This window comes from Dromaius novaehollandiae, chromosome 28 (assembly GCF_036370855.1).
Source record: "Dromaius novaehollandiae isolate bDroNov1 chromosome 28, bDroNov1.hap1, whole genome shotgun sequence".
Classification (NCBI taxonomy): domain Eukaryota; kingdom Metazoa; phylum Chordata; class Aves; order Casuariiformes; family Dromaiidae; genus Dromaius; species Dromaius novaehollandiae.
Genome location: NC_088125.1, coordinates 4,187,198 through 4,210,963, shown reverse-complemented (window position 1 = coordinate 4,210,963; position 23,766 = coordinate 4,187,198). Strand labels below are relative to the sequence as shown.

At 74.4% G+C, this 23,766-nt stretch overlaps 3 protein-coding genes and 1 long non-coding RNA gene across 5 annotated transcripts; 3 read left to right on the top strand and 1 right to left on the bottom strand.

Moving 5' to 3' along the window:
* The first annotated feature begins 38 nt into the window (after positions 1–38).
* On the top strand, positions 39–5,913 carry DTX3 (deltex E3 ubiquitin ligase 3). Its single transcript, XM_064498467.1, has 5 exons — positions 39–149; positions 1,453–1,527; positions 1,923–2,605; positions 5,043–5,260; positions 5,338–5,913. Exons 2-5 carry the CDS (start codon positions 1,515–1,517, stop codon positions 5,411–5,413), a joined length of 990 nt encoding a protein of 329 aa, XP_064354537.1. The 5' UTR covers positions 39–149; positions 1,453–1,514; the 3' UTR covers positions 5,414–5,913.
* Positions 5,914–6,956: 1,043 nt separating this feature from the next.
* B4GALNT1 (beta-1,4-N-acetyl-galactosaminyltransferase 1) lies at positions 6,957–17,418 on the bottom strand. The gene is made up of 12 exons (XM_064498375.1): positions 17,069–17,418; positions 13,368–13,454; positions 12,583–12,789; positions 11,678–11,851; positions 11,183–11,289; positions 11,035–11,072; positions 10,219–10,399; positions 9,425–9,529; positions 9,153–9,340; positions 8,714–8,854; positions 7,675–7,912; positions 6,957–7,567 (listed from the first exon to the last, which is right to left on the bottom strand). The coding sequence occupies exons 3-12, from the start codon at positions 12,786–12,788 to the stop codon at positions 7,353–7,355; spliced, it is 1,593 nt and encodes a 530-aa protein (XP_064354445.1). The 5' UTR covers position 12,789; positions 13,368–13,454; positions 17,069–17,418; the 3' UTR covers positions 6,957–7,352.
* OS9 (OS9 endoplasmic reticulum lectin) lies at positions 15,802–22,034 on the top strand. 2 transcript variants are annotated; one of them, XM_064498374.1, is made up of 15 exons: positions 15,802–16,018; positions 17,722–17,898; positions 18,113–18,176; positions 18,289–18,365; positions 18,535–18,633; positions 18,735–18,936; positions 19,025–19,153; positions 19,387–19,487; positions 19,621–19,663; positions 19,794–19,882; positions 20,266–20,517; positions 20,601–20,796; positions 20,944–21,111; positions 21,195–21,307; positions 21,432–22,034. In XM_064498374.1, the coding sequence occupies exons 1-15, from the start codon at positions 15,851–15,853 to the stop codon at positions 21,558–21,560; spliced, it is 2,007 nt and encodes a 668-aa protein (XP_064354444.1). In that variant the 5' UTR covers positions 15,802–15,850; the 3' UTR covers positions 21,561–22,034. The 2 variants fall into 2 exon arrangements, with proteins under 2 accessions (XP_064354444.1, XP_064354442.1); XM_064498372.1 differs by having other exon boundaries at positions 20,601–20,820.
* A 694-nt stretch (positions 22,035–22,728) lies between these two features.
* On the top strand, positions 22,729–23,766 carry LOC135323794 (uncharacterized). The gene is made up of 3 exons (XR_010385358.1): positions 22,729–22,808; positions 23,191–23,401; positions 23,663–23,766. It is a non-coding gene; the product is annotated as an uncharacterized LOC135323794 (long non-coding RNA).

Genomic DNA, 23,766 nt, shown 5'->3' with positions numbered 1-23,766 from the left:
CGCCCCGCCCCGCGCGGCCACGTGACGCGCGGCGGCTCCGCGAAGAGCCGCCCGCCGCCGCCCCCCCCAACCCCCCCCCGCCGCCGCCAGCCGCCGCCGCACCGCTCCGGGCCGCGCCGCCCCCGCCATGCTCCGGCCCCCCGGCTATGGTGGGTCCGCCGCGGGGGGGCCGGGGCTGGGCGCGGGGGGGGCCCCGTCCTGTCCCCCTTCCTCCCCCCGGGAGCGGGCAGGGCCGGGCCCAGCATCATCCCCCCCCCCCCCCCGCCGGTAACGGGCAGGGCCGGGCCCAGCCCCCCCCCCCCCCCCCGCGTCGTTGTCCCTCGGTCCGGTCGGTGCCCCCCCCGCCCCAAGCCTGACACCCTCCCCGGGGCTTGGCTAGGCCTGGGCTCCCCCCCCGCCACCTCCGGGACCCATCTTGGCCCCATCTTGCCCCCCCCCCGGCCCTGTCTCCCCCCCCTCCCCATTTAGCTCCCCCTCATCCCCTTCCTGCCCCCCCGGCCCCATCCTGCCCCCCTCGTTCCCATCCTGCCCCCCGCCAGGCCCCATTCCCCCCCCCATCCTGTCCCTCCTCATCCTCCTCTCTCCCCCCCTTCCGGGGCCCAGCCTGAGCCCCCCGCGCCCGAGCCCCCACCCAGGTCTGTCCTGCCCCCCCTCATCCCTGTCCTCCCCCCCCCCCGACCTATTCTGCCCCCTTGGCCCTGCTCTGCCTGCCCCCGGCCCCATCTCCCCCCCCCCCGGCCCCATCCTGCCCCCCCGGCTCCCCCCATCCTGCCCCCGTTTCCCAGGGCCTGTCCTGCCCCCCGTCACCATCCTGCCCCCCCGGCCCCCTGTGCTGCCCCCTCCCCAGGGATGGGCCCTGTCCCCCCCCATGCCCCCCCCAATCCCTGTCCCCTGCACGCTGCCTCCCCGGCAGTGCTGGGGGGCGACCCCCATAAGCGGGAGGGGGGCTGCAGCCTCTCCCCAGCCCCCCCAGCAGTGCAGCCACCCCGGGGGGGGGAAATAGCGGCAGATGAACCATCCTGGGGCCTTCAGGGGTTCCCCCCCCGCAGTGGGGCCCGGGGGGGGCACAGAGCAGGCCGCATCGGCCCCCCGGCCCCGCTGTTCCCGGGGGCGGCGCGGGGCCGGGCCGGCGTTTGGGGCTGTTTGTTATTGTCGGGTCTCCTGGGGACACGGCGGGGGTGGGGGGCGTGGGACGGCTCACGCTGCCTCTGTTATTGTGGGGTCTCCTGGGGGGAGCAGCCTTCCGGCGGGGGGGCGTTTCCGGGGGGGGTTCAGTGGGGCTGGGAGTGGGGGGTGCAGAGCAGGGGCCCCCAGAGCCTTCTCGGGGGCTGTGGGGGGCTCAGTGGGGCAGCGAGCCCTGCTGGGGGGGGGGACGCATTTTGGGGGGGGAGCGGCTTGGGGACGGGGTCTGGGGGGCGACGGCGTGACCCTGGCACTGTGCCCCCCCCCCAGTCCGTGGCTGGTGGCTCCGCTGATCACGGCTCTGCTGGCGTTTCCGGCTCGCGCTGTCCCCCATGGGCTCGCCAGGTGGGTGCTGCCCCCCCCGGGCACCGGGACCCCCCCCCCCGGGCACCGGGACCCCCTCTGCGGGCAGGGCGAGAGCCCGGACTCCCGGGTGCTCCCCCAGGAAGGGGGGTGCCCCCAGACCCCTCTCCCTCCCTGCGGGGCAGGGGGCTGCGACACCCCCCTTGGCTTGGGGGGGGGTCAGTCCTTGCGAGGCCTCAGTGGCACCCGGGCGGCACCGGGGACAGGTCCCATCCCACCCGCCCTGGGGCCTGGGGAGGGCCTGGGGGGCACCGCGGGCTGGGGGGGCACCCGTCGGTGCAGCATCGTGACCCGTGGGGGGACGCGGTGGCGGGGGGGGGCCCCGCAATGCCCCGCGCCCGGCGGGCGCTGACGCCGCGGGCCTGGGCCCCCCCCAGTGTCGTTCGTCCTGTCCAGGATGGCGGCGTGCGGGGGGGCCACTAAGAACAAGCTGACGGTGTCCAAGCGGGTGTGGGACTTCCTGACCAAGGAGAGCCCGGCCAAGCTGGCGCGGCTCAAGGAGGAGACCAAGGTGACCATCCTGGTGGACGGCGAGACCTCCGACATCTACGTGCTGCAGCTCTGCGCGCCCGCCCCGGGCACCGCCAACGGCCTCTACCTGGCCCGCAAGGCCCTCAAGGCCCTGCTCAAGGAGACGGAGAAGGAGCTGAAGAAGGCCCAGCGCCACGGCGAGCTGGTGGGCTGCGTGGCCCTGCTGGACAAGAGCGGGCCCGGGCTGGGGGCCCGGGGCCCGGGGGGCGGCGGGGGGCGCGCCGGCGGGGCGCCCGGGGGCTCGCGGGACGAGGAGCCCGACCGGCAGTGCCCCATCTGCCTGGGCGAGATCCAGAACATGAAGACGCTGGAGAAGTGCCGGCACTCGTTCTGCGAGGATTGCATCACGCGGGCGCTCCAGGTGAAGACCGCCTGCCCCATGTGCGGGCGCTTCTACGGGCAGCTGGTGGGCAACCAGCCCCAGAACGGGCGCATGCTGGTCACCAAGGACTCCAGCCTCCTGCTCCCCGGCTACGAGAAGTTCGGCACCATCATCATCCAGTACGTCTTCCCGCCCGGCGTCCAAGGGGTAAGACAGCGCGCGCCCCCCGGGCTGGCCAGGGGTCCCCCAACCGGCCCCCTGCCCCCGGTGACGGGCACCCCCGGCTCCTAGGGTGTCCCCTGTCCTGCCTCGTGGCCTTGGAGCTGCTGGGCATCCCCCAACCGTGCTGGGCACCTCCGCCTGGCTCTGCGGCCTGGCACCCGGGCACCCTAGTCTGGTCGTGTGCCCCCAAACCGGCTGAGTGCCCTGGCACCCAGCTTCCCCAGCCCGTCTGGGTGCCCCCAGCACCCTTGGACACCCCCAGCTTTGGTGGGTGCCCCCGACCCAGCTCTGTGTCCCCGGCACCCTTGGGCACCCCAGCTTTGGTGGGTGCCCCCGACCCAGCTCTGTGTCCCCAGCACCCTTGGACACCCCCAACTTTGGTGGGTGCCCCCGACCCAGCTCTGTGTCCTTGGCACCCTTGGACACCCCCAACTTTGGTGGGTGCCCCCGACCCAGCTCTGTGTCCCCAGCACACTTGGACACCCCCAACTTTGGTGGGTGCCCCCGACCCAGCTCTGTGTCCCCGGCACCCTTGGTCACCCCCAACTTTGGTGGGTGCCCCCGACCCAGCTCTGTGTCCTTGGCACCCTTGGGCACCCCAACTTTGGTGGGTGCCCCCGACCCAGCTCTGTGTCCTTGGCACCCTTGGGCACCCCAACTTTGGTGGGTGCCCCCGACCCAGCTCTGTGTCCCTGACACCCTTGGTCACCCCAACTTTGGTGGGTGCCCCCGACCCAGCTCTGTGTCCTTGGCACCCTTGGTCACCCCAACTTTGGTGGGTGCCCCTGACCCAGCTCTGTGTCCCTGACACCCTTGGTCACCCCAACTTTGGTGGGTGCCCCCGACCCAGCTCTGTGTCCCCGGCACCCTTGGACACCCCAACTTTGGTGGGTGCCCCCGACCCAGCTCTGTGTCCCCGGCACCCTTGGACACCCCAACTTTGGTGGGTGCCCCTGACCCAGCTCTGTGCCCCAAGTACCCTTGGGTACCCCAACTTTGGTGGGTGCCCCCGACCCAGCTCTGTGTCCCCGGCACCCTTGGACACCCCAACTTTGGTGGGTGCCCCCGACCCAGCTCTGTGTCCCCGGCACCCTTGGACACCCCAACTTTGGTGGGTGCCCCTGACCCAGCTCTGTGTCCTTGGCACCCTTGGTCACCCCCAACTTTGGTGGGTGCCCCCGACCCAGCTCTGTGTCCCCAGCACCCTTGGTCACCCCCAACTTTGGTGGGTGCCCCCGACCCAGCTCTGTGTCCCTGGCACCCTTGGGCACCCCAACTTTGGTGGGTGCCCCCGACCCAGCTCTGTGTCCCCGACACCCTTGGTCACCCCAACTTTGGTGGGTGCCCCCGACCCAGCTCTGTGTCCTTGGCACCCTTGGGCACCCCCAACTTTGGTGGGTGCCCCTGACCCAGCTCTGTGTCCCTGACACCCTTGGTCACCCCCAACTTTGGTGGGTGCCCCCGACCCAGCTCTGTGTCCCCAGCACCCTTGGTCACCCCAGCTTTGGTGGGTGCCCCCGACCCAGCTCTGTGTCCCTGACACCCTTGGGCACCCCAACTTTGGTGGGTGCCCCCAACCCAGCTCTGTGTCCTTGGCACCCTTGGGCACCCCAACTTTGGTGGGTGCCCCCGACCCAGCTCTGTGTTCCTGACACCCTTGGTCACCCCCAACTTTGGTGGGTGCCCCCGACCCAGCTCTGTGTCCTTGGCACCCTTGGTCACCCCCAACTTTGGTGGGTGCCCCCGACCCAGCTCTGTGTCCTTGGCACCCTTGGGCACCCCAACTTTGGTGGGTGCCCCCGACCCAGCTCTGTGTCCTTGGCACCCTTGGGCACCCCAACTTTGGTGGGTGCCCCTGACCCAGCTCTGTGTCCCTGACACCCTTGGTCACCCCCAACTTTGGTGGGTGCCCCCGACCCAGCTCTGTGTCCCCAGCACCCTTGGTCACCCCAGCTTTGGTGGGTGCCCCCGACCCAGCTCTGTGTCCCTGACACCCTTGGGCACCCCAACTTTGGTGGGTGCCCCCAACCCAGCTCTGTGTCCTTGGCACCCTTGGGCACCCCAACTTTGGTGGGTGCCCCCGACCCAGCTCTGTGTTCCTGACACCCTTGGTCACCCCCAACTTTGGTGGGTGCCCCCGACCCAGCTCTGTGTTCCTGACACCCTTGGTCACCCCCAACTTTGGTGGGTGCCCCCGACCCAGCTCTGTGTCCTTGGCACCCTTGGTCACCCCCAACTTTGGTGGGTGCCCCCGACCCAGCTCTGTGTCCTTGGCACCCTTGGGCACCCCAACTTTGGTGGGTGCCCCCGACCCAGCTCTGCACTCCTGGCACCATGGGGCTAAGCCCAGCCTGGCCGAGCACCCCCGGTGCCCCCGGTCCCCCCGTGTCCCCCGTGACGCCCCCGCTCTGCCCCCCGGCAGGTGGAGCACCCCAACCCGGGCGTGCGGTACCCGGGCACCACGCGGGTGGCCTACCTGCCCGACTGCCCCGAGGGCAACAAGGTGCTGGGGCTGTTCCGCAAGGCCTTCGAGCAGCGCCTCACCTTCACCGTGGGCACCTCCATGACCACCGGCCGCGCCAACGTCATCACGTGGAACGACATCCACCACAAGACCAACTGCACCGGCGGGCCCCAGCTGTACGGCACCGGGGGGGGGTGGCGGGGGGGCTCCGGGAGTGGGGCGCGCCGCTGACCTGTGCCCCCTGCACCCGCAGGTTCGGGTACCCCGACCCCACGTACCTCGCCCGGGTGCAGGAGGAGCTGCGCGCCAAGGGCATCACCGAGGACTGAGCGCCGGGGCCGGGCCCCCCCCTGCCCTCCCCCCGCCCCGGGGCAGCGGGACGTCCCCGCGGCATCGCCGGGCACGGCCGGGGGGGCCCCCGCCGCCCGCCCCCCCACCGGGCACCGCAGCCTGCAGGCAAGTGGCTTGGGCACCGCCGGGGACGCGAGGAGCCGGCCGGGGCCCCGCACGGGGGTGTGCGGGGGGGGGCACGGTGCCAAGCAGCCCCCCCCCAGCGCCCCGGCACTGCCAGGGCCGTGACGGACGGACGGACGGACGGACAGTGCCACCCTGTAAATACCCCCCCCCGCCTCCCGCAGCCCCCCGCGGACGGACGGCCAGGCCGGGGGGGCCCGCGCCCCTCTCCCCACCGTGTGCCCTGAGCCGGGGGGGTCGGTGCCCGTCGGGGGGGCGTGGGCATCGGGTTAATTTATTTTTTATTTCCCCCCCCCGCGTGCCGCCCTCCTGCCCCGCTCTGTAACTTTGACCCAATAAAAAATATGCAAGACTGCGAAGCGCCTGCGGCATTGGGGGGGGGGGGGCGGCACCCCCACCGCGTCCCCGGGGGGGGGCACAGGCACCGTGGGGGGGCTTAGGGGGCCGGGGCTGGGCCCAGCAGGGTGGGGGTGGGATAGGCCACGCCTCCCATCAGCCACGCCCCATCAGGCCACGCCCCCATCAGCCACACCCTATGTTCTGCTGGCCCCTCCCACACTGCACCCTGCGGGGGGGGGCTCCGTGGGGCTGGGGCTATGTGGGGTGGGGACATGGGAGGGGGTCCATGGGGCTGGAGAGCCCATAGGGCTGGGGTGGGGGGACACTGTGGGGCCGGGCACCCTGCAGGAAGCGGGGGGGCTCTGGGTGCCCCCTCCCTCACCCCCCGGCACCCCACACCCTGCAGCCTGCAGACACTGGCCCTGCCCCCCCCCGTAGGGACCCCTGCCCCACGGCGACCCCCACCCCATGGGCACCACCACCCCCTGGGGACCCCCACTCCCAGCTCCACAGGGACCCCCAGCTTCCCGGACCCCCCCACCCTGACCCCCCCCCCATGGGGCAGGAGACCCCCCAGCCCATGACCCCCCCCCCATAGCATGGGGCTGTTTGGGGGCTGGCAGCTGCCCGGGGGGGCAGAATGGGGCAAGTGGGGGGGTTGAACCTGCCCCGGGGGGGGGGGGAGTGCCCCGGGCATTACATCATGGCAGGGATCGGCCTCCGATTGGCTCCTAGCCAGTGATGTCACCCACCTTCGCAGTGGGGTTGGGTGACCCGGGAGAGGGGTTGGGGGCGGGGGAGGGGGCGGGGCTACTGCCCTTGTGGGCGGGGCTCGGGTAAAGAGGCGGGGCTCCCCGAGGGGGGCGGGGCCAGGGCAGCGTGGGGCGGGGCTCCCGGGGGCGGGGCTCGGGTAAAGAGGCGGGGCTTCCCGGGGGCGGGGCCAGGGCGGCGCGGGGCGGGGCTCCCGGGGGCGGGGCTTGGCCGGGGGCGGGGCTCCGCGCTGCCCCCTCCTCCCCCCCCCCCCCCCCCATTCTCCCAATAACGGCGCCGGCGGCTGGAGGGTTTTGGGGGGTTTTTGGTCTCGTTAAAATCTCACCGTGGATAGAAAAGGGCCGGGCGGGGGGGCCCGTGGCAGCGCCCCCCTGCAGCCGGGGGTCCCGGGGGGGGACAGAAACTTGGCACAAAAATCCTTATCGCAGCATTGGGGGGGGGGGGGCTGTACAATAGAAAACAGAGTCTCTGGGGGGGGGGGCAGGGGCTCGGACGCCTGGGCCCCCTGTGTCCTCACGGCCTCCCCCCCTCCCGGGGCCGCAGGACCATCCCCTCCATGGCTGGGGGGGTCCCACCGCCGTGCCCCCCCCCCCCGGCCTGGTACAAAAGAGCTAAAAACGCCGTGCGCGGGGGGGGGCGGCGGCAGTCCCGTGCGTGGAGGGGGGGGGGGGGCGGCCCCCCCGGCTAGTTGCCGGTCATGCACTTGAAGCGGTTCTTGAAGAAGAAGAGGCCGTGCTTGAGGCGGAGGCTGTCGTCGCGCGCCGCCGGGTAGCGGTACCGGGCGTACTGCCGCTCGCTCTCCGTCTGGCGCCAGGGCAGCCGCAGCTTGGACGCGTGGTCCACCACCACGTCCTCGCAGGAGCCCACGTGCAGCACGCCCAGCCCGTCGATGAAGAACTCTGCGGGGCGCCCCGCGTCAGCGGGCCCAGGCGTCCGGGCCTCCCCGGCCGTCCCCCCCGACCCCCACGCCGCCCCCCGCGGGCCCAGGCGTCCGGGCGGGGCTCACCGAGGTGGGCGACGCGGCGCAGGCGGGGGTCGAAGCCCACCTGGCGCACCTTGTCAGTGCGGGCCAGGAAGAAGTTGACGACGCCGTCGGTGACGACGCAGCCCGGGAAGCCGGCGAGGCGGTGGTGGAAGCCGGGCCGCGTGCGCAGGCAGTCGCCGCCGGGGCCGCCCGCCGCCACGCTCAGCCGCTGCCGGTACGTCGTCGTGTAGCCCGTGATCTCCCGCACCGCGCCGCCCACCTGCCGCACCGCCGTCACGCCGGGCACCGGCACCCCGGCACGGGGATGCACCGGAGATCGGCACCTCCCGGCACGGGGATGCACCGGGGACCGATACCCCCTGGCATGGGGATGCACCGGGGACCAGCACCCCATGGCACAGGGATGCACTGGGAACTGGCACTGCACAGCATGGAGATGCATCGGGGACCGGCACCCCCCGGCACAGGGATGCACCAGGGACCAGCACCCCCCCGGCACGGGGATGCACCAGGGATCGGCACCCTGTGGCACAGGGATGCACCGGGGACCGGCATCTCCCGGCACAGGGAAGCACCGGGGATTGGCACCCCCCGGCATGGGGATGCACTGGGGATTGGCACCCCCCGGCATGGGGAAGCACCAGGAACCAGCACCCCACGGCACAGGGATGCACTGGGACCTGGCACCGCACGGCATGGGGATGCATCGGGAACCAGCACCCCACGGCACAGGGATGCACTGGGACCTGGCACCGCACGGCATGGGGATGCATCGGGAACCAGCACCCCATGGCACAGGGATGCACCGGGAACCGGCACCCTCGGGCACAGGGATGCACCAGGCACCAGCGCCCCTGGGCATGGGGATGCCCCGGGAACCGGCACGGGGAGGCACCGGGACACTGGGCACCAGGATGCACCGAACACCAGGACCCCTCTGGGACCCCCGTCCCTCCCTGCAGCATCACCCTCCTCCTGGGGCCACCGGAGCCCCCCAGCTGCGGGGACACCCCCGGGGGGGACCCAGCACCCCCCCAGCCCCGCGCCGGCCCCGGCTCACCAGGTCGAGGCTGGTCCGCTCCAGCACGTCCACCAGCTTCTCCAGGCGCGTGCGGGGGGTGAAGATGAAGTCGTCGTCCACCCACAGCACGTACTTGGTGGTCACCTGCGAGATGGCCAGGTTCCTCCCCGCGAACCAGCCCTGCGGCACCGCTGCGGGTCAGCGCCCCACGGCCCGGCCACGGCTGCCCCACGGCTGAGCCACGGCCCTGCCATGGCCCTCCCTGGGGTCCCGCTGCCCCCCAGGGCCACCCCAGGGTCCTGCAACAGCCCCACCACGACCTCCCGGGGGTCCCGCCACCCCCCGGCATCCCTCCAGCCCCCCAGGGCCACCCCAGGGTCCTGCAACAGCCCCACCACGACCTCCCGGGGGTCCCGCCACCCCCCGGCATCCCTCCAGCCCCCCAGGGCTGCCGCGACCCCCCCGGCCCCCGGCCCACCTTGCCGAAGGGCATGAGGTAGTGCTCGAGGTGGGGGCCCTGCAGCGGCTCGGGGCGCTGGCTGTCGTCGGCCACCACGATGGTGACGGAGGGGTAGAAGCGGCGCACGCTGGCGATGAGCCCCCGCAGCTTGTCGTAGCGCAGGAAGGTCTTGGTGGCGATGGTGACCAGGGCGCTGATGTTGTACTCTGCGGCGCGGGGGTGGCCGTCACCCCCGGGGCCGGGCTGGCGCTCGGGGGGCTGCGGGGGTCCCTGGGTTCCCCGGCGCTCACCTGCGTCCCCGTCACCCGGGGGGCCGGGGCTGTAGAGCCGGGGCGTGGGCGGGTGCCGGATGCGGATGGCGAAGGAGGCCTCGTGGCCGTCCGTGGAGAACTGCACTGGAGAGCGACGGGGCGGTGGGTGCTGGGACTGAGCACCCCAGGGCGTCCCCAGGGCGTCCCCAGGGCCAGCACCCATCCACGTCCCACCCGTGGTGTCCCCAGGGCCAGCACCCATCTGCATCCCACCCGTGGTGTCCCCAGGGCCAGCACCCATCCGCGTCCCACCCGTGGTGTCCCCAGGGCCAGCACCCATCCACGTCCCATCCATGGTGTCCCCAGGGCCAGCACCCATCCGCGTCCCACCCGTGGTGTCCCCAGGGCCGGCACCCATCCGCGTCCCACCCGTGGTGTCCCCAGGGCCAGCACCCATCCGCGTCCCACCCGTGGTGTCCCCAGGGCCGGCACCCATCCGCGTCCCACCCGTGGTGTCCCCAGGGCCAGCACCCATCTGCATCCCACCCGTGGTGTCCCCAGGGCCAGCACCCATCCGCATCCCACCTGTGGTGTCCCCAGGGCCGGCACCCATCCACGTCCCACCCGTGGTGTCCCCAGGGCCAGCACCCATCTGCATCCCACCTGTGGTGTCCCCAGGGCCAGCACCCATCCGCATCCCACCCGTGGTGTCCCCAGGGCCAGCACCCATCCGCATCCCACCCCTGTCCCCCTCCAAGCCCCGAGCCCCTCCACGTCTCCCCCCACGGCCCAGCTCCCCCGCGTGGCCCTGGCCCCCCCCCGGCAGCACCCACCTATGTCGGCCGTGTTGGGGTGGAAGAGGGTGTTCGTGTAGGTGACGAACTGCAGCTGGCGGTTGAGGTGGTCGAGGCGGGCGGCGGCGAGCGAGAGCCGGGGCTCGCCCTCGCCCTGCAGCGTCACGCCGTCCACCACGGCCGCCACGTCCAGCGTGCCCATGGTGGCCGTCAGGTTCACCTGCGGGGCTGCCGGCGGGTTACAGCCGCCCCGGGGGTGTCCCCACGGTGCCACCCCCCTCCCCAGTCCCGCAGGCAGGACGTGGCCCCCATGGGCCCCACGGGATTCGTGTCCCGGTGTAGGACCACGCCAGGACCATGCTGGGACCGTGCACCTTGCCAGGACCATGCGCAACCACGCCGGGACCATGCATGACCATGCCAAGACCACACATGGCCACGCCAGGACCATGCACAACCACGCTGGGACCAGGTACCATGCCAGGACCATGCACAACCATGCCAGGACCACGCATGGCCACGCCGGGACCACGCACATCCACACTGGGAGCATGCACAACCACGCCGGGACCACACAGGACCACGCCAGGCCATGTACTACCACGCCAGGACCACACATGACCACGCTGGGACCATGCACCATGCCGGGACCACGCGTGACCATGCCAGGACCGTGCACAACCATGCCAGGACCACGCGTGACCATGCCAGGACCGTGCACAACCACGCCAGGACCGTGCACATCCATGCCGGGACCACGCGTGACCATGCCAGGACCGTGCACAACCACACCAGGACCGTGCACATCCATGCCGGGACCACGCAGCCCCACGCAGCCCCACGCCGGGCCCTCACCTGGTAGGATTTCCTGCCCGCCGCCTGCAAGCTGAGCCCTGCGGAGCCGGAGAGGCGGGGGGGGGGGGTGAGCAGGGCCGGGGGCAGCCGCGAGGCCGGGGCAGTGCGTCCCCCAGCTGTGCCCCCCCCGTGCCCCCCCCGCGCTCACCTGGCACCAGGACGCTCTGCAGCGGCCTCACCTCCACGCCCTGCGCCGGGTACTCGAGCGGGGAGTTGGCGCGGACCACGAGCAGCCGCTCGGCCGGGGACTGCGCCCTGCGCGGGGGGTGAGACGGGGGGCCCGGGGGGGCCCTGCCCCACCTCTCGCCCCATGCGCTGCCCCACGCGCTGCCCCTCGTCCTGCCCCACGCGCTGCCCATGTTGCACCCGCATTGAGGGCCACATCCTGCCCCACACAGTGCCCTTCTCCTGCCCCACAGGGAGCCCACGCCGTGCCCTGTCCCTGCCCCACACAGAGCCCCAGGCGAGGGCCGTATCCTGCCCCATGCTGCGGCCGGGCGACACCCACATCCTGCCCCATGGGGTGCTGGTGCAGCACCCGACAGAGCGCTCAGCGCTGCCCCATGCCCTGCCCCACGCGGTGCCCCCGCCCTGCCCCACACGGTGCCCCTGCTCTGCCCCACGCGATGCCCCCGCCGCGCACCGGAGCTGCTGCCGCTGGAACTCCTGCTCGCGCTGGCGCTGCACGAGGGGCAGCTCGGCGGGGTCGAAGGCGCCGGCGAAGTCGACGCTGTGACCCTGCCCGAAGAGCTGCTTCGGGAAGGGCAGCGTCATGCCCGGCTCGGCCTCGCAGGAGCAGCCGTTCCTGGGCAGCCGCCTGCCGACCGCCACTGTCACCCCGGGCCACCGCCGCGGGCCACGGGCCCTGCCACCAGCCCTGCCCCTGCCCCAGGCCCTGGACCCCCCCATGGGGTGCTGCCCCTGCCCCTGGGTGCCCCACATCCCCACCCTGGGGTGCCCCCAGCCCCCTGGGTGACCCACATCCCCACCCTGGGGTGCCCCCGGCCCCATGGGTGCCCCACATCCCCACCTTGGGGTGCCCCGGCCCCCTGGGTGCCCCACATCCGCACCCTGGGGTTCCCCTGGCCCCATGGGTGACCCACATCCCCATGCGCATCCACTATGCGCAGCCCCCAGCCCCAGGGGTGCCCCGCAGGTGTCCCGTGTCCCCACCCTGGGGTGTCCCCAGCCCCATGAGTGCCCCATATCCCCACTACGTGCAGCCCCCAGCCCCAGGGGTGCCCCACATCCCCACCTTGGGGTGCCCCCAGCCCCATAGCCACCCTACATCCCCATCATGTGCAGCCCCCAGCCCCAGGGGTGCCCCACATCCCCCCTTCCCAGGGTACTTCCAGCCCCATGGGTGCCCCATATCCCCATGCACATCCACCACCTGCAGCCCCCAGCCCCACAGGTGCCCTGCATCCCCACTACATGCAGCCCCCAGCCCCACAGTGCCCCCCAGCCCCACGGTGCCCCGCATCCCCACCACCTGCAGCCCCAGCCCCACGGTGCCCCCCAGCCCAGGGAGCCCCGCCGGGGCCTTACTCCATGACCTGCTCCTTGAGGCGGAAGGCGATGTGGGGGTACTGGCGGGCCGGCTGGCCCAGGCGCCCGTCGGGCAGGCGCGCGGGGGGCCGGGGCCGCAGGTCCACGCTGCGGGGGGGCTTGGGGGCCCACACGTGCAGGTAGAGCAGCGCCAGGGACGCCGCGGCCACCAGCAGCGCGCACAGCGACTTCTGCACCGGCCGCATCCTGCGGGCCGCGGGCAGCTGGGGCCGGGCCGCCGTGGGGCCGCCGTGGGGCCGGGCCGCCCCCCGAGCCCCCTCTGCCAGCCCGAGCCCCACAGCCCACCCAAGCCCCGGGCTGGACGTGGCACCAGGCCACCATGGCACCATGGTGGTCCCCCCCCCCCAAGAGACCCCCAGCTCCCCCCATGGCCATGGGGCCACCCAAGCTGGGCACAGGCTGGCAAAGGGGGTGAGGTGGGCCCCCCCCGGTGCTCCCAGTCCCTCCCAGTGCCCCCCAGTGCCTCCCAGTGCCTCCCAGTGTCCCCAGTGCCTCCCGATGTCCCCAGTATCTCCCAGTGCCCCCCAGCCACCCACTGCCACCCAGTGTCCCTGCAATGCCCCCTGTGCTGTGTCCAGGCGGCTGAGCCCACTGTCCTGTGTCCCCAGTGCCCCCCAGTCCCCCCAGTCCCACCCCCAGGACCCCAGCCTCCCAGTACCCCCAGTCCTCCCCAGTGCCCCCCAGTTCCCCCAGTACCCCCATCGCACTTGTACCCCCCAGGACCCCCAGGACCCCCAGCCCCCCCCAGCCCCCCCGTCCCTCACCTCGGGGTGGGCGAGGGTCCCGGCTCGGCTCGGGGGTGCCGGGGTCTCACCCCACGCTCATGGCTCTGCCCGCCCCACTGCCGCGGCCTGGGGGGGGGACACGGCGCGGTGTGAGGGGGCCCAGGCGTCCTGCTCTGTGTATGGGGGGGCGCAGCCCGGGCCAGCCCCCCCGGTGTGCCAGGCCCGGCCGGGAAATGGCCGCAGCCCCCAGCCGCGGGGGGGGGGGGGGGTCGTTTTTCACTGGGGAAGGGGCAGGATTTGGGCGCCGGGGGGGGGGGAGAATGAGCTGGGGGGGGCTGTTTCGGGGCGCCGGGGAGGATTCGGGGTGCAGCGGGGCCGGGGGGATCCGGGGGGACCCGGGGCATCCGCGGGGGGGTTGGGGAAATCCGGGGGGGGCAGGGCGATTTGGGGACGTTTTGGGGACGCGGAAGGGGGAGGGGTCTGCGAGGATCAGGGAAGACGGGGGGGCAAGGAGAGGCCCGGGGGATGGGGGCGATGCGGGAGCCCGGGGGGGCCGAGGGGATCCGGGGGGGCCGGGGCCGCCGGGGGCGGGAGGAGATGCGGGGCCTGGCGGTGCTGGAGGGCCGGGGGGGGCCGGGGCTTTCGGGGGGCTCCGGGGGTGGGAGGGGGCCGGGGCCGGTGATGCGGGGGCCGGGGGGGGGAGCCGAGGGGCGACGGCAGGTGCCTCCCTGTCGCGACATGTCGCGACGGGCCGGGCCGGGGCGGGGGCAGGTGCTGAAGCGCTGGACAGCTCCGGCCCTACCTGGCTCCGCCGGCGGGTCCCGGCGCTCCGCGGCCGCGCACCGGCCCCGGCCCCGGCCCGGCAGCTCGGGGGGGCGGGCGGGGAGGGCGCCCCCGGCGGCCCCGGCCAGCAACGGCAGCGCCGCAGCCCCGGCAGCGGCGGGGGGGCCCGGGGAGGGGGCCGGAGCCGGCCGGGGGGGCCGGGAGAGGGGGGCCAGGAGGGTCCTGGGGGGCCCCGGGGGGAGGTGAAGGGTGCCGGGGGCCGCGGGGGGGGGATCCCAGACAAAGGCAGTGGAGAACAAAGGAAGAAGGGGACAAAGGCGGCTGGGAAGGGGGGGCCGGGCCGCCCCCCCGGGCTGGGCCCCACGTACCGGGGCAGATCCCAGCCGGCAGTGCGGGGTTTTGCCCCGGGGGGGGGGATGAGGGGTGCTGGGTGCATGGGGCCCAGGAGTGCTGAGCCTGGAGCCCCCCGGCGAGACCCGTGGTGGGGCAGGGCCTGGGGGATCTGCCCCACACCGCCCCTGGGGCCTGCTCTGTGCCAGCCCCTCGACCCCCTGGGCGGGGAAACGGAGGCAGCGGAGGGGCGGGGGCCACAGCAGCTCCCCGCCGGGGTGGGGGATTTATTAGCTCCATTTCGCAGCATGGGATTAACCCCCCCCCGCCCTGTGATGGCCCCCCCAAGCCCAGCCACTAATGGCATTAGCGGCCCGAGCCCCGATCATGGCTAATCCCACGCCAATCCCGGGTCTCCAGCTGCTCTGGGGCGGGGGGGGCCGATCCAGGGCCCAGCGGGCCGGGGAGGGGGGGACGGTGGGCACCAAGCTCCGGCACAGGCCTGACAAGCCAGGCTTTGTGCCCACGCCGAGAGCCTGCCACAATGTCCCCACTGAGGCCACAGGCGCAGGCAGCTGCTGGCACCGCGGGGCCAGGCCTGGGCCCGCCTGGGGCCCGGCTGCCTCCAGCTGCCACCAGTGCGGCGGGGGGGACATGGGGGGGCGGCGCCCCGAGGAGGGCTGGGCTGGGGGTCCGTGGCAGTGGGGGGAAGGGGGGCACTGAGAGCAGGGAGGGTCACACACGGGGGTGCACATGCCGGGCTCAAGTGCATGTTCCCCCCCCCCCAGTGTAGCAGGGACAGTCCCCAGGCTGCTGGGCCGGGGGGGGGGGCTGGCCTTGCCCGGTGCGTGGCCGTGGCCAGGCCGTGGCGGGGGGCACTCGGTGGCCAGGCTCAGGCCACCCCACGCCGTGGCAGGTCGTGTCCCCGCGACGTGGCCTGGGCCTGCTCCGTCGCCCACGAGTGTCCCCCCTCCCCCCCACAACCGGGCTCTGAGGTCACATGATGCAGCCGGATCGCCCCCCGCCCCTCCCCAGGATGCTCCGGCGCCTCCTCGACCAATCAGAGCTCCGGGATCGCCTGTATCCTTCTCCACCAATAGGGAGCCAGCTGGCTCCCTGCTGCCCTCGCCCTTTAAGGGCGCAGCCTACGTCATCGGGGCCGGCTGGCCCTCTTCCCTCCGATTGGCTGCTGCAAGAGCTGACTCAGCCCCATCGCTTCACCCCGAGGGAGGGGCTTCCGTCCTCCCACCGCGGCCTCAGTCTCGGTGGCGTCATCGCCGCGCAGTGACCAATAGAAGGCGCGCATGATCCTGACGGGCGGGCGGGCCGCCCAACCGCCGCGCGCGTCGCCGGGAGGCGGGGCGGGCGCGGGGAGGCGGCGGGCGGAAGCGGCGGGCGGCGGGGGGAAGATGGCGGCGCGGCGGGGCCTGGGGCCGGCGCCGGCGCTGCTGCTGGTGCTGGCGGTGCTGGGCCCGGGGCGGCCGCTGCGCGGGGCCCGCGCCGCCCTCAACCTGCAGGAGCTGAGCGAGCTCAAGTACGGCATCGAGATCCTCGCCGAGCCCGTGCTGGCCGGGCAGGTGCGGCCGCGGCTCCGCGGCGGGGGGCGCCGGGCCTGGGCCGCGCCGGGGCTGCGGGGCCGGGGAGGGGACCGGGGCCGGGTTCGGGCCTGCCTGGGGGTCGTACCGGCGCCGAGCGGGGGGTCCCCGGGCCGGGGGTGGTCCTGGGGGTCGTACCGGCACCGAGGGGGGGGTCCCAGGGCTGGGGGAAGGTCCTGGGGGTCCTACCGGCACTGAGATGGGGGGGTCCCGGAGCCGGGGAAGGGTCCTGGGGGTTGTACCGGCGTCGGGGGGGTGTCCCAGGTCGGGGGGGGGGTTCCTGGGGGTCTTACCGGCACCGAGAGGGGGGTCGCAGGGCCGGGGGGGTCCTGGGGGTCGTATCGGCACCGAGGGGGGGGGCCGCGGGGGGTCCTGGGGTTGTTCCAGCAGCGAGGGAGAGGGATCGGGGCTGGGGGGGGTCCTGGGGGTCGTACCGGCAGTGAGCAGGGGCTCCCGGGGCTGGGGGAGGGTCCTGGGGGTCCTACTGCCACCGAGGTGGGGGGGGGGAGCCGGGGTCGGGGGGGGTCCTGGGGCTTGTACCAGCAGTGGGAGGGGGGTACAGGGGCCGGGGGGGTCACCAGGCCTCTCTAGGGGTCGTACTGGGACGGGGGGGCTTCAGGAAGAAACAGGGCAGCACTAGTGGTGGCGTGGGGCTGTCCCGGGGGGGGATTAAAGCAGGGGGGCACCGGGGTGAGGGGACATCTGGGGGGGGGGGCTAGGCCGGGATGCCTGGGGGGAGAGCCGCTTTGGTTGGGAGGGGGGGTCCGAGGCCGCCCTGGGGGGAGCTGGCGGGGGGGGACCTGGCTGCACTGGGCCAAGCTGTGGCCCAGCTGGGGGGCGGGGCACTGGGCCTGAGGCAGGGAACTGGTTGTACTGGGGCAGCAGCAAGGGGGAACTGGGCTGGGGCGACACTGCGCGCAGCCACCGCGGTGCCGGTCCCCGGGGGCCCCGCGCCGAGGGGGGGCCGCGCCGCACCGCGCTTTCGCTTCCCCTCCGCGCGCCAGCACCGAGGGCGGCCAGGGGATTCGGTACCTCGTCAGCCGCCGGCTTGGCCCCGCCGGGGCACCCGTCCCCTCCGGGGGGGCTCAGCGAAGCTCGGCCTCAGCGCGCAGCAGCCCCCCCGGGTCACCCGGGCGGCGGTGACCACGCGCGTGGCCGGGCAGGTCCCGGCCCGAGCCTCCCCCGCGCGGAGAGGCCGTGGTGGGGGCGCGAGCGGCCCCCCGCCGCCCTGCTCGGGGTGACGGCGAGCCGGGAGGCAGGAGCCGCGGAAGGGCCCCCGGGGTTGGGTGCTCCGTCCTTGGCCCGGAGAAGCCGGGGTGGGGGCAGCGCCGCGCCCCGCCTAAAGCCGGGGGCGCCCGGCCAGCTGGATGCGGAGGGGGCAGCGGTGACGTGTCTGTCCCCCACCCCCGCAGCCGCCTCCCAGCCCTTTCCGGGCTCGTCCTCCATGTTTTGGGAGGGGGGACCGGCGCCGCAGGGAGGAGGCAGGGCCGTGATTTGCCTCGAGGCCCCGGGGGGGGGGGGGGGCAGAAGCGCGGTCAGACCCCCTTCCCCCGCGGTGCAGCCCGGCCTCCCTGCGCCGCTGCCGGTCTGGTCCCCGCGCCCCGGCGAGCGGCGGCAGCGGCGCCGCGGGCTCGTCCTGCCCGCTGGCCGCGTGACCCCCCAGCCCCGTCGGTGACCGTCCCCAGCGGCCGGCGGAGGACGTGGTGACGGTGGCGTCGAAGTTCAAGCAGCGCTACGAGTGCCGCCTGCCTCCCGCGGCCGTGCGGCGGCAGCCCGATCCCGAGGAGGAGGCGCAGCTCTACAACGGCTCCGGCGTCGCCGAGCTCCTGCGCCCCATGGGGGCTGCGCCCTGCCTCGTCAAGGTGGGGGGGCGCGGGGCACCCGCCGGGGGGGTGGTGGGATCCCACTGGGGCAGCAGGCTCCTGCCATGGGGTGGGGGTCACCCAGGAGCACGGGGACCCTCGGCGAGGGCCGGGAAGGGGGACGGAGTCACCCCAGGGCAGGGGGAGCCGCCCGGGGCCGACGTCGCCCCTCGGAGCCCGTCCCCATCGCCCGGGTCCTGCCCGTCTCTTGCAGACCAAGGACTGGTGGACGTACGAGTTCTGCTACGGGAAGCACATCCAGCAGTACCACGTCGAAGGTGCCGCGGCGCACGGCCCGTCCCCACGTGGCCCGGGTGGCCCCAACGCAGCCGGGGACGGCGAGGGGCCGAGCGCCGGGCCGCCCGCGTGACCGCGTCTCTCCCGCCGCAGAGTCGGAGATCAAAGGCGACGTCCTGTTTCTCGGCTACTACCAGTCGGCGTTCGACTGGGACGACGAGACGGCCAAGGTCTGTGCTCCCCCCGGGCAGCTGTAGGGCTGGTTCGGGGCCGCCGCGTCCGCTCTGCGCCCTCGTGGGAGGCGCCTGAGGCCGTGGGGGGGCTGCGCAGCCCTTTACGAGACGCCGGAGAATCTCACTGGGGGCGAGGCCCCGCTCCCAGCGCGCGCTCTGCCCCCAGGCCTCCAAGCAGCACCGCCTGAAGCGGTACCACAGCCAGAGCTACGTGAACGGCTCCCAGTGCGACCTCACCGGCCGAGCCAGGGAGGCCGAAGTCAGGGTAAGGCCGGGGCGCCGCGGTGGCCCCCGCGTCCCCGTGCAGGTGGCCGTGGCTGGGGGGGGGGGGGGACACGCGGCTGACGCCTCTCGCCCGGGGCGCAGTTCCAGTGCGAGGAGGGCGCGGGGGACTACATCGCGCGGGTGGACGAGCCGCAGTCCTGCTCCTACGTGCTGACCGTCCACACCACCCGCATCTGCCACCACCCCTTCCTGCGCCCGCCGGCCAGCGCCGCCCCCCAGCCCATCCTGTGCCAGCCGGCCCTCAGCCCGGCCCAGTACGTCGAGTACGTCCGGGCCCAAGTCTGTGAGTAGCGGCGCCCCGGGCACGCGGCCGGCCCCAGCACCGAGCTCCGGGGGCGACGAGTCCCTGCCGGCCACGCGTCCTCTTGCAGCCGACACCAAGCGGAAGGTGGAGGAGATCTCGGAGGAGCTGAAGACGCTGGACACGAGGCTGTGGAGCGAGAAGGACCCCGAGGCCCCCGCGCAGCCCCCCGAAGGAGCCGCAGCGGCTCACGGCGACGGTACGGCCTGCGTGCCCCGAGCCCGGTCCCCTCCTCACCCACACATGTCCCCCTGGGCTCAGGGAGGCCCTGGCAGCGCCCGTGGGTGCAGGATCGCGGCTCCTGCTCTGCCTCCGGCCCGGGAGCTGCTGTGGGCATCTGCCGGCTCTGGCAGCGGGATCGGGGCCTGCGGCGGGTGCCGGCGCCACGTCTCCGCGGTGCCAGCTTTGCCCGTCCCCTCCCTCCTGTGCCAGCTGCTCGGGGGGACGAGCCGGACCCAGCCAAGGATGCTGCCTTCTGGGAGAGGGTGCGCGAGGTGACCGGCAAAGGCAGCGGCCAGCGGGACGGCGCCCAGGTGAGTCCCCGGCGTCCTCGGGGCCCTTGTCCTCCCGCAGCACGTGGCTGTCGGGGCCAGGCGCGCGTCACGTGGACTGCGGAGCGCGAGGAGCGTGATGGGCTCCCGCTCCGTCACCCCGTCCTTCCCGCAGGAGGAAGAGCCGGCCACGAAGGGAGCGGAGGGTCGCGCGGCCGGTGAGTGCCCAGCAGCACCCACGGGCCGGGGCGGCCGGACACCGCGCTCCGTCCCCTCCGTGGCAGGTGCCCGCGTGGGATGCAGACGTTAGTCAGCTCCGTGCTTTCTGGTTTTGTGGCCGTCTCTTAGAAAACCGGAAGAAAATCCACTTCAAAGTGATCAGGAGCCCTGGGGACCTGCTGCAGTTCATCGAGGAGCTGAAGGAGAACACCAAGAAGGTGGGCCACGGCCCACGGCTTTGCTCCACGGCCCCTGGCTTTGCTCCAGGCCCACCCGTGGGTGATGGGACCCTGGGGGGGGGGGATGTTCCCGTGCTTCCATCCCCGTTTGGCTGCGGCAGCTCCTTGTGTCCCGCTCTGTGCCTCGGTTTCCCCGGTGGCAACGCCGCTTCGCCCACGAGGGATGTTCGCGTAGGTCAGGTGCCACAGCCGTGGGGTGCCTCAGCTCCCAGCCCCTCCTCGCTCCGTCAGGGCTGGGATTTTCCCCTCCGAAGGGACTTAGGCACTTGCTGCCCCTGCCGCCTGTCCTGGGCTTAGGGCGTGCGGTCGCCCTGGGCCGCGGTGGGGTGGTTCCCCCGTGGCCGAGTCCTCTGCGTGTCCAGGCTAGGGAGAAAGCGGTCGAGGAGGAGGCGGCGGAGAAGAGCCCGGAGCCCCCGGTCGCTGAGGAGCCGCCGGCCACGGCAGCCGAGGGGGAGCGACCAGAGGAGGAGGAAGACGACGAGGAGGAAGGGGACCTTCTGCGCGGCTTCGAGAAGGAACTGGAAGCGGTGCTGCTGCCCCGGGACCAGATGGCTCAGCTGAAGGAGGAAGTGAAGACAGAAATGGAGAAGGAGTTTGACAACATCATCAACGAAGTGAGCTGCCGTGCAGGCCTCGCGTGGACCCCGTCCCTGTCCCTGTCCCTGTCCCCGTCCCAGCCTCGGCCCCTCGCCCGCAGGTGGAGGACGAGCTGGAGACGGAGGGGCTGAAGGGGGAGTTTGACCGGAACCAGGCGTCCAAGTCCCTCGCCTCCACCCTCAACCGCCTCATGGACAAGCTGGACGGGGGCCGCCCCGGCAAGGCGGCGGCGAAGGAGGAAGAGGAAGGGCCCAGGAGCAAGGCCAGCCCCGGCCCCCCGGCCGAGCAAGCCCCCGGTTCGTCCTCCGCGGCCGGCCCTGGTGCGGCTGTGTCCTGGGGGGGCAAAGCTGCTGCCCCGGGCTGCTCCCGTCTCTCCTAACCCCCCCGGGGGCTGGTTTGGGGACCCTGGGGCCGGGCTGACGCGGCCCCTCTGCCCCGCGCAGAGGCCGGCCCCGAGGGGCGCGTGCGGGTGCAGGTGAGCAGGATCCGGCCCGGCGGCGCCCAGCACCGGGAGCCCCGCGTGCGGGAGATGGGCCGGGACCACCCGCAGCTGCACCACATCGAGAGCGAAGTGCGGGAGCTGCTGGCCAAGGAGGGGCTCCGGGCCGAAGGTACCGGCGCGCCGCGGGGAGCCCAGGCGTCCGGGGCCGCTTCTCGGGGCCCGGCTCCCGCTGCCACGTCCTCCCTCCCGCAGGGAAAATCGAGATCAAGATCGTGACGACGGGGGGGCCGGGGGACGAGGACGACACGCACTGGCTCTCGGACGAGGACACCAAGAACCTCAAGGACATTTTCTTCAACATCCTGGTGAGAGCGGGGAAACCGAGGCACGGGGCGGCAGCCGCTCCCCGGGGGAGGCCGGTGAGCCGGGACTGGGGGGTCCCGGTGCCCCCGGCGGGGGTCCCGGTGCCCACGGCGTCTCCCCCCCCAGATCCAGGGCACGGAGGAGGCGCAGAAGGAGCGGCGGCGGCAGCAGGCGCTGGAGGACAACTACCGCTTCGTGTGGGGGCACCGCGATGAGCCCCCGCCCCCCGGCGACTCCGAGGACCCTGATTTCTGAGCCCCCCCCGGGGACTTTTGCGGCTTTTCCCCCCCCCCGGCAGCCTGGGGCACCGGGGCCCTGGGAGGGCGTCACTGCCCGGGGTGCCGTGGGGAGCACAGGGCCCGGGGGGGTGGGCTGGGCCCCCCCAGCCCTGCTCTGCCCCCTCCCTCCCTTTGACCCTGCGTGGGGGGACTCGGACTGCAGGGGGGGCTCCGTCTTGCTGTGCCCCCCTTTGGGGGGGGGGGGGGGCGCCCTGCCCTGAGGCTGGGCATGGTTGTGCTGTGGATGAGCCGGGGGGGTGGGAGGGAGGGAAGGGGGGGGGGGGAGTGTGTTGGGGGGGGGGTTCCTATCGTTGCCTCTGGAGCCATTTGTGCCCCCCCCTTCCCGGGGGGGGGGCTCTTTCTCATAATGAGATGTAAAAGTCGATCAGCGCCTGGGGCCCGGCCTCGCGCCCGGCCGCGTTTTTATCAATAAAGCAAGGTCAGCCCGGGGCTGGGCCGCCTCGTGTCCGGGCCCCCCCCCGTCCCCCCCCCCCGGAGCCTGCTACGGCCCCCCCCGGCCCGGCCCGGCCCTGCCCGCTGCCTCCTGCCCCTCCCGCCGGGGCCGGTGTGGGTCGCCCCATGGGGCGCTGCAGCCCCCCCACCCCCGGGGGTGCCGCTTGGGCGGGGCGGGGGGGTAAGAGGCTGTCGCGTCCCCCCCCGGGCGCCGGCCCGGAGGGCAGCGCCGGCTCTGCCCTGCCCTCGGCGCTGGGCCCGGCCAGTTCCTGCCCGACCGGTCGCGCCGCTCCCGTGGGGCCCGGGCGCGCCGTGGGGCCCGGCCTCAGCGGGGGGGGGGGGGGGGGGGGGGGGGGGGGGGGGGGCGATGCTGGGGCCCCCCGGGCCCCTCTCGGGGGCCAGCGCGGCCCTGCGGGGGGGGGCTGGGCTTTACCGGGGGGGGGGGGGACCCGTGGCAATGGGGCCGCGGCGTGGGAGCCCCCCCATTTCCCCCTCCCACGGGGGGTGATTCCCCCCCCATTTCCCCCTCCCACGGGGGGTGATTCCCCCCCCCCCCCCGGGGCAGTGTTGCAAAGAGGAGGGGTGTGGCAGCGCGCCAGCCAATCAGGGGCGGGGCGGGGCGGGGGCCGCTCGGCGCCGGCCAATGGGCGCGGGGCGGGGCGGGGCGCGCCCTGCGGCTCGCTACAATGTAGCAGGCGGTGGAGGGGCTGGGGGGAGCCGGGACCCCCCCCACGCCGCCGCGACCCCCCCACGCCGCCGCCGCTGCTGCCAGGTAACGGCGCCGCCGGGTCCCCCCGCCCCCGCGGACCCGAGCCCCCTCCCATCGCCCCCCCCCGGCGCCCCTTCCCATCCCGCCCCCCGAGCCCCCTCCCCAAATCCCTCCCGCTTCCCCCCGGGATCCCCCCGGCCCCGTCCCAGCGGGCTGCAGGCAGCACGTGGGGCTCGGCCCCCCTTTTCCACCCCCCCGCTTTAACGCGCACCCGGGGGGGGGGGTCCGTGGCCCACGCTGTGCCCCCGGTGATGCCCCTGGGGGTCCCGGGGGTCCCGCGGACTTCGCCCCCGGGCGTCCCCGGTGCCCCGGCGGCGGGAGCAGCGGCGGGTCCCCGCTCGTCCCCGCGGCCTGACCCCCCCCCCCCCCCCCCCCCCGTCCCCAGGCCCCCGCCGCGACGATGCTGCCGGGCCTCAAGGGCCCGTGGCTGGCCTTCCACGGCGGCGTCTTCGTGGGCTTCGCCGCCACCTTCTACCTCCTCCACGGCGTCCTGCTGCCGGCGCCGCCGGTCCCCCGGGCCCCCCAGGCGGGCGAGGACCCCGCGGCGGCCGCCCGGAGCCCCGGGCTCGCCAGCGCCGCCAGCCCGCGCTCCGCAGGTGGGTGACGCCACGGTGATGGGCACCGGGGCTGCATCTGCCCCGGCCGGGGCCGCTCGTCCCGCTCCCATCGCTTGGGGCCGGGGGCGGCTTGCGGGTCCCCGGTGCCGTGGGGCAGGTCGCGGGGGGCTCGGCCCCCTAGAAGGGTGGGGGGCGTTGGGAACCCCCCCCCGGCCACGCGCGCTGGGGGCCTCCGGGAGGCTTCGGCGCCCCGGGGTCCCGCGCGGCCAACGCCGCCCCGTGCCCCCCCCGTGCCCGCAGGGGAGGACCGCAGCGTGGCGGAGGAGCTGCGGCAGCGCGTGCGCATCCTGTGCTGGGTGATGACGGGGCCCCGCACGCTGCACACCAGGGCCCGGCACGTGCGG

Coding starts and splice junctions, on each gene's coding strand:
- DTX3 (XM_064498467.1), top strand. Junction 2,606..5,042: donor TCCCGCCCGGCGTCCAAGGG/GTAAGACAGCGC, acceptor GCCCCCCGGCAG/GTGGAGCACCCCAACCCGGG. Junction 5,261..5,337: donor TGCACCGGCGGGCCCCAGCT/GTACGGCACCGG, acceptor CTGCACCCGCAG/GTTCGGGTACCCCGACCCCA.
- B4GALNT1 (XM_064498375.1), bottom strand. CDS start 12,788: ATGCGGCCGGTGCAGAAGTCGCTGTGCGCGCTGCTGGTGGCCGCGGCG. Junction 7,913..8,713: donor AGCGGACCAGCCTCGACCTG/GTGAGCCGGGGC, acceptor GCGGTGCGGCAG/GTGGGCGGCGCGGTGCGGGA. Junction 7,568..7,674: donor GCGCCGCGTCGCCCACCTCG/GTGAGCCCCGCC, acceptor GGCGCCCCGCAG/AGTTCTTCATCGACGGGCTG.
- OS9 (XM_064498372.1), top strand. CDS start 15,851: ATGGCGGCGCGGCGGGGCCTGGGGCCGGCGCCGGCGCTGCTGCTGGTG. Junction 18,177..18,288: donor CCAGCAGTACCACGTCGAAG/GTGCCGCGGCGC, acceptor CTCCCGCCGCAG/AGTCGGAGATCAAAGGCGAC. Junction 19,883..20,265: donor TGAAGGAGAACACCAAGAAG/GTGGGCCACGGC, acceptor CTGCGTGTCCAG/GCTAGGGAGAAAGCGGTCGA.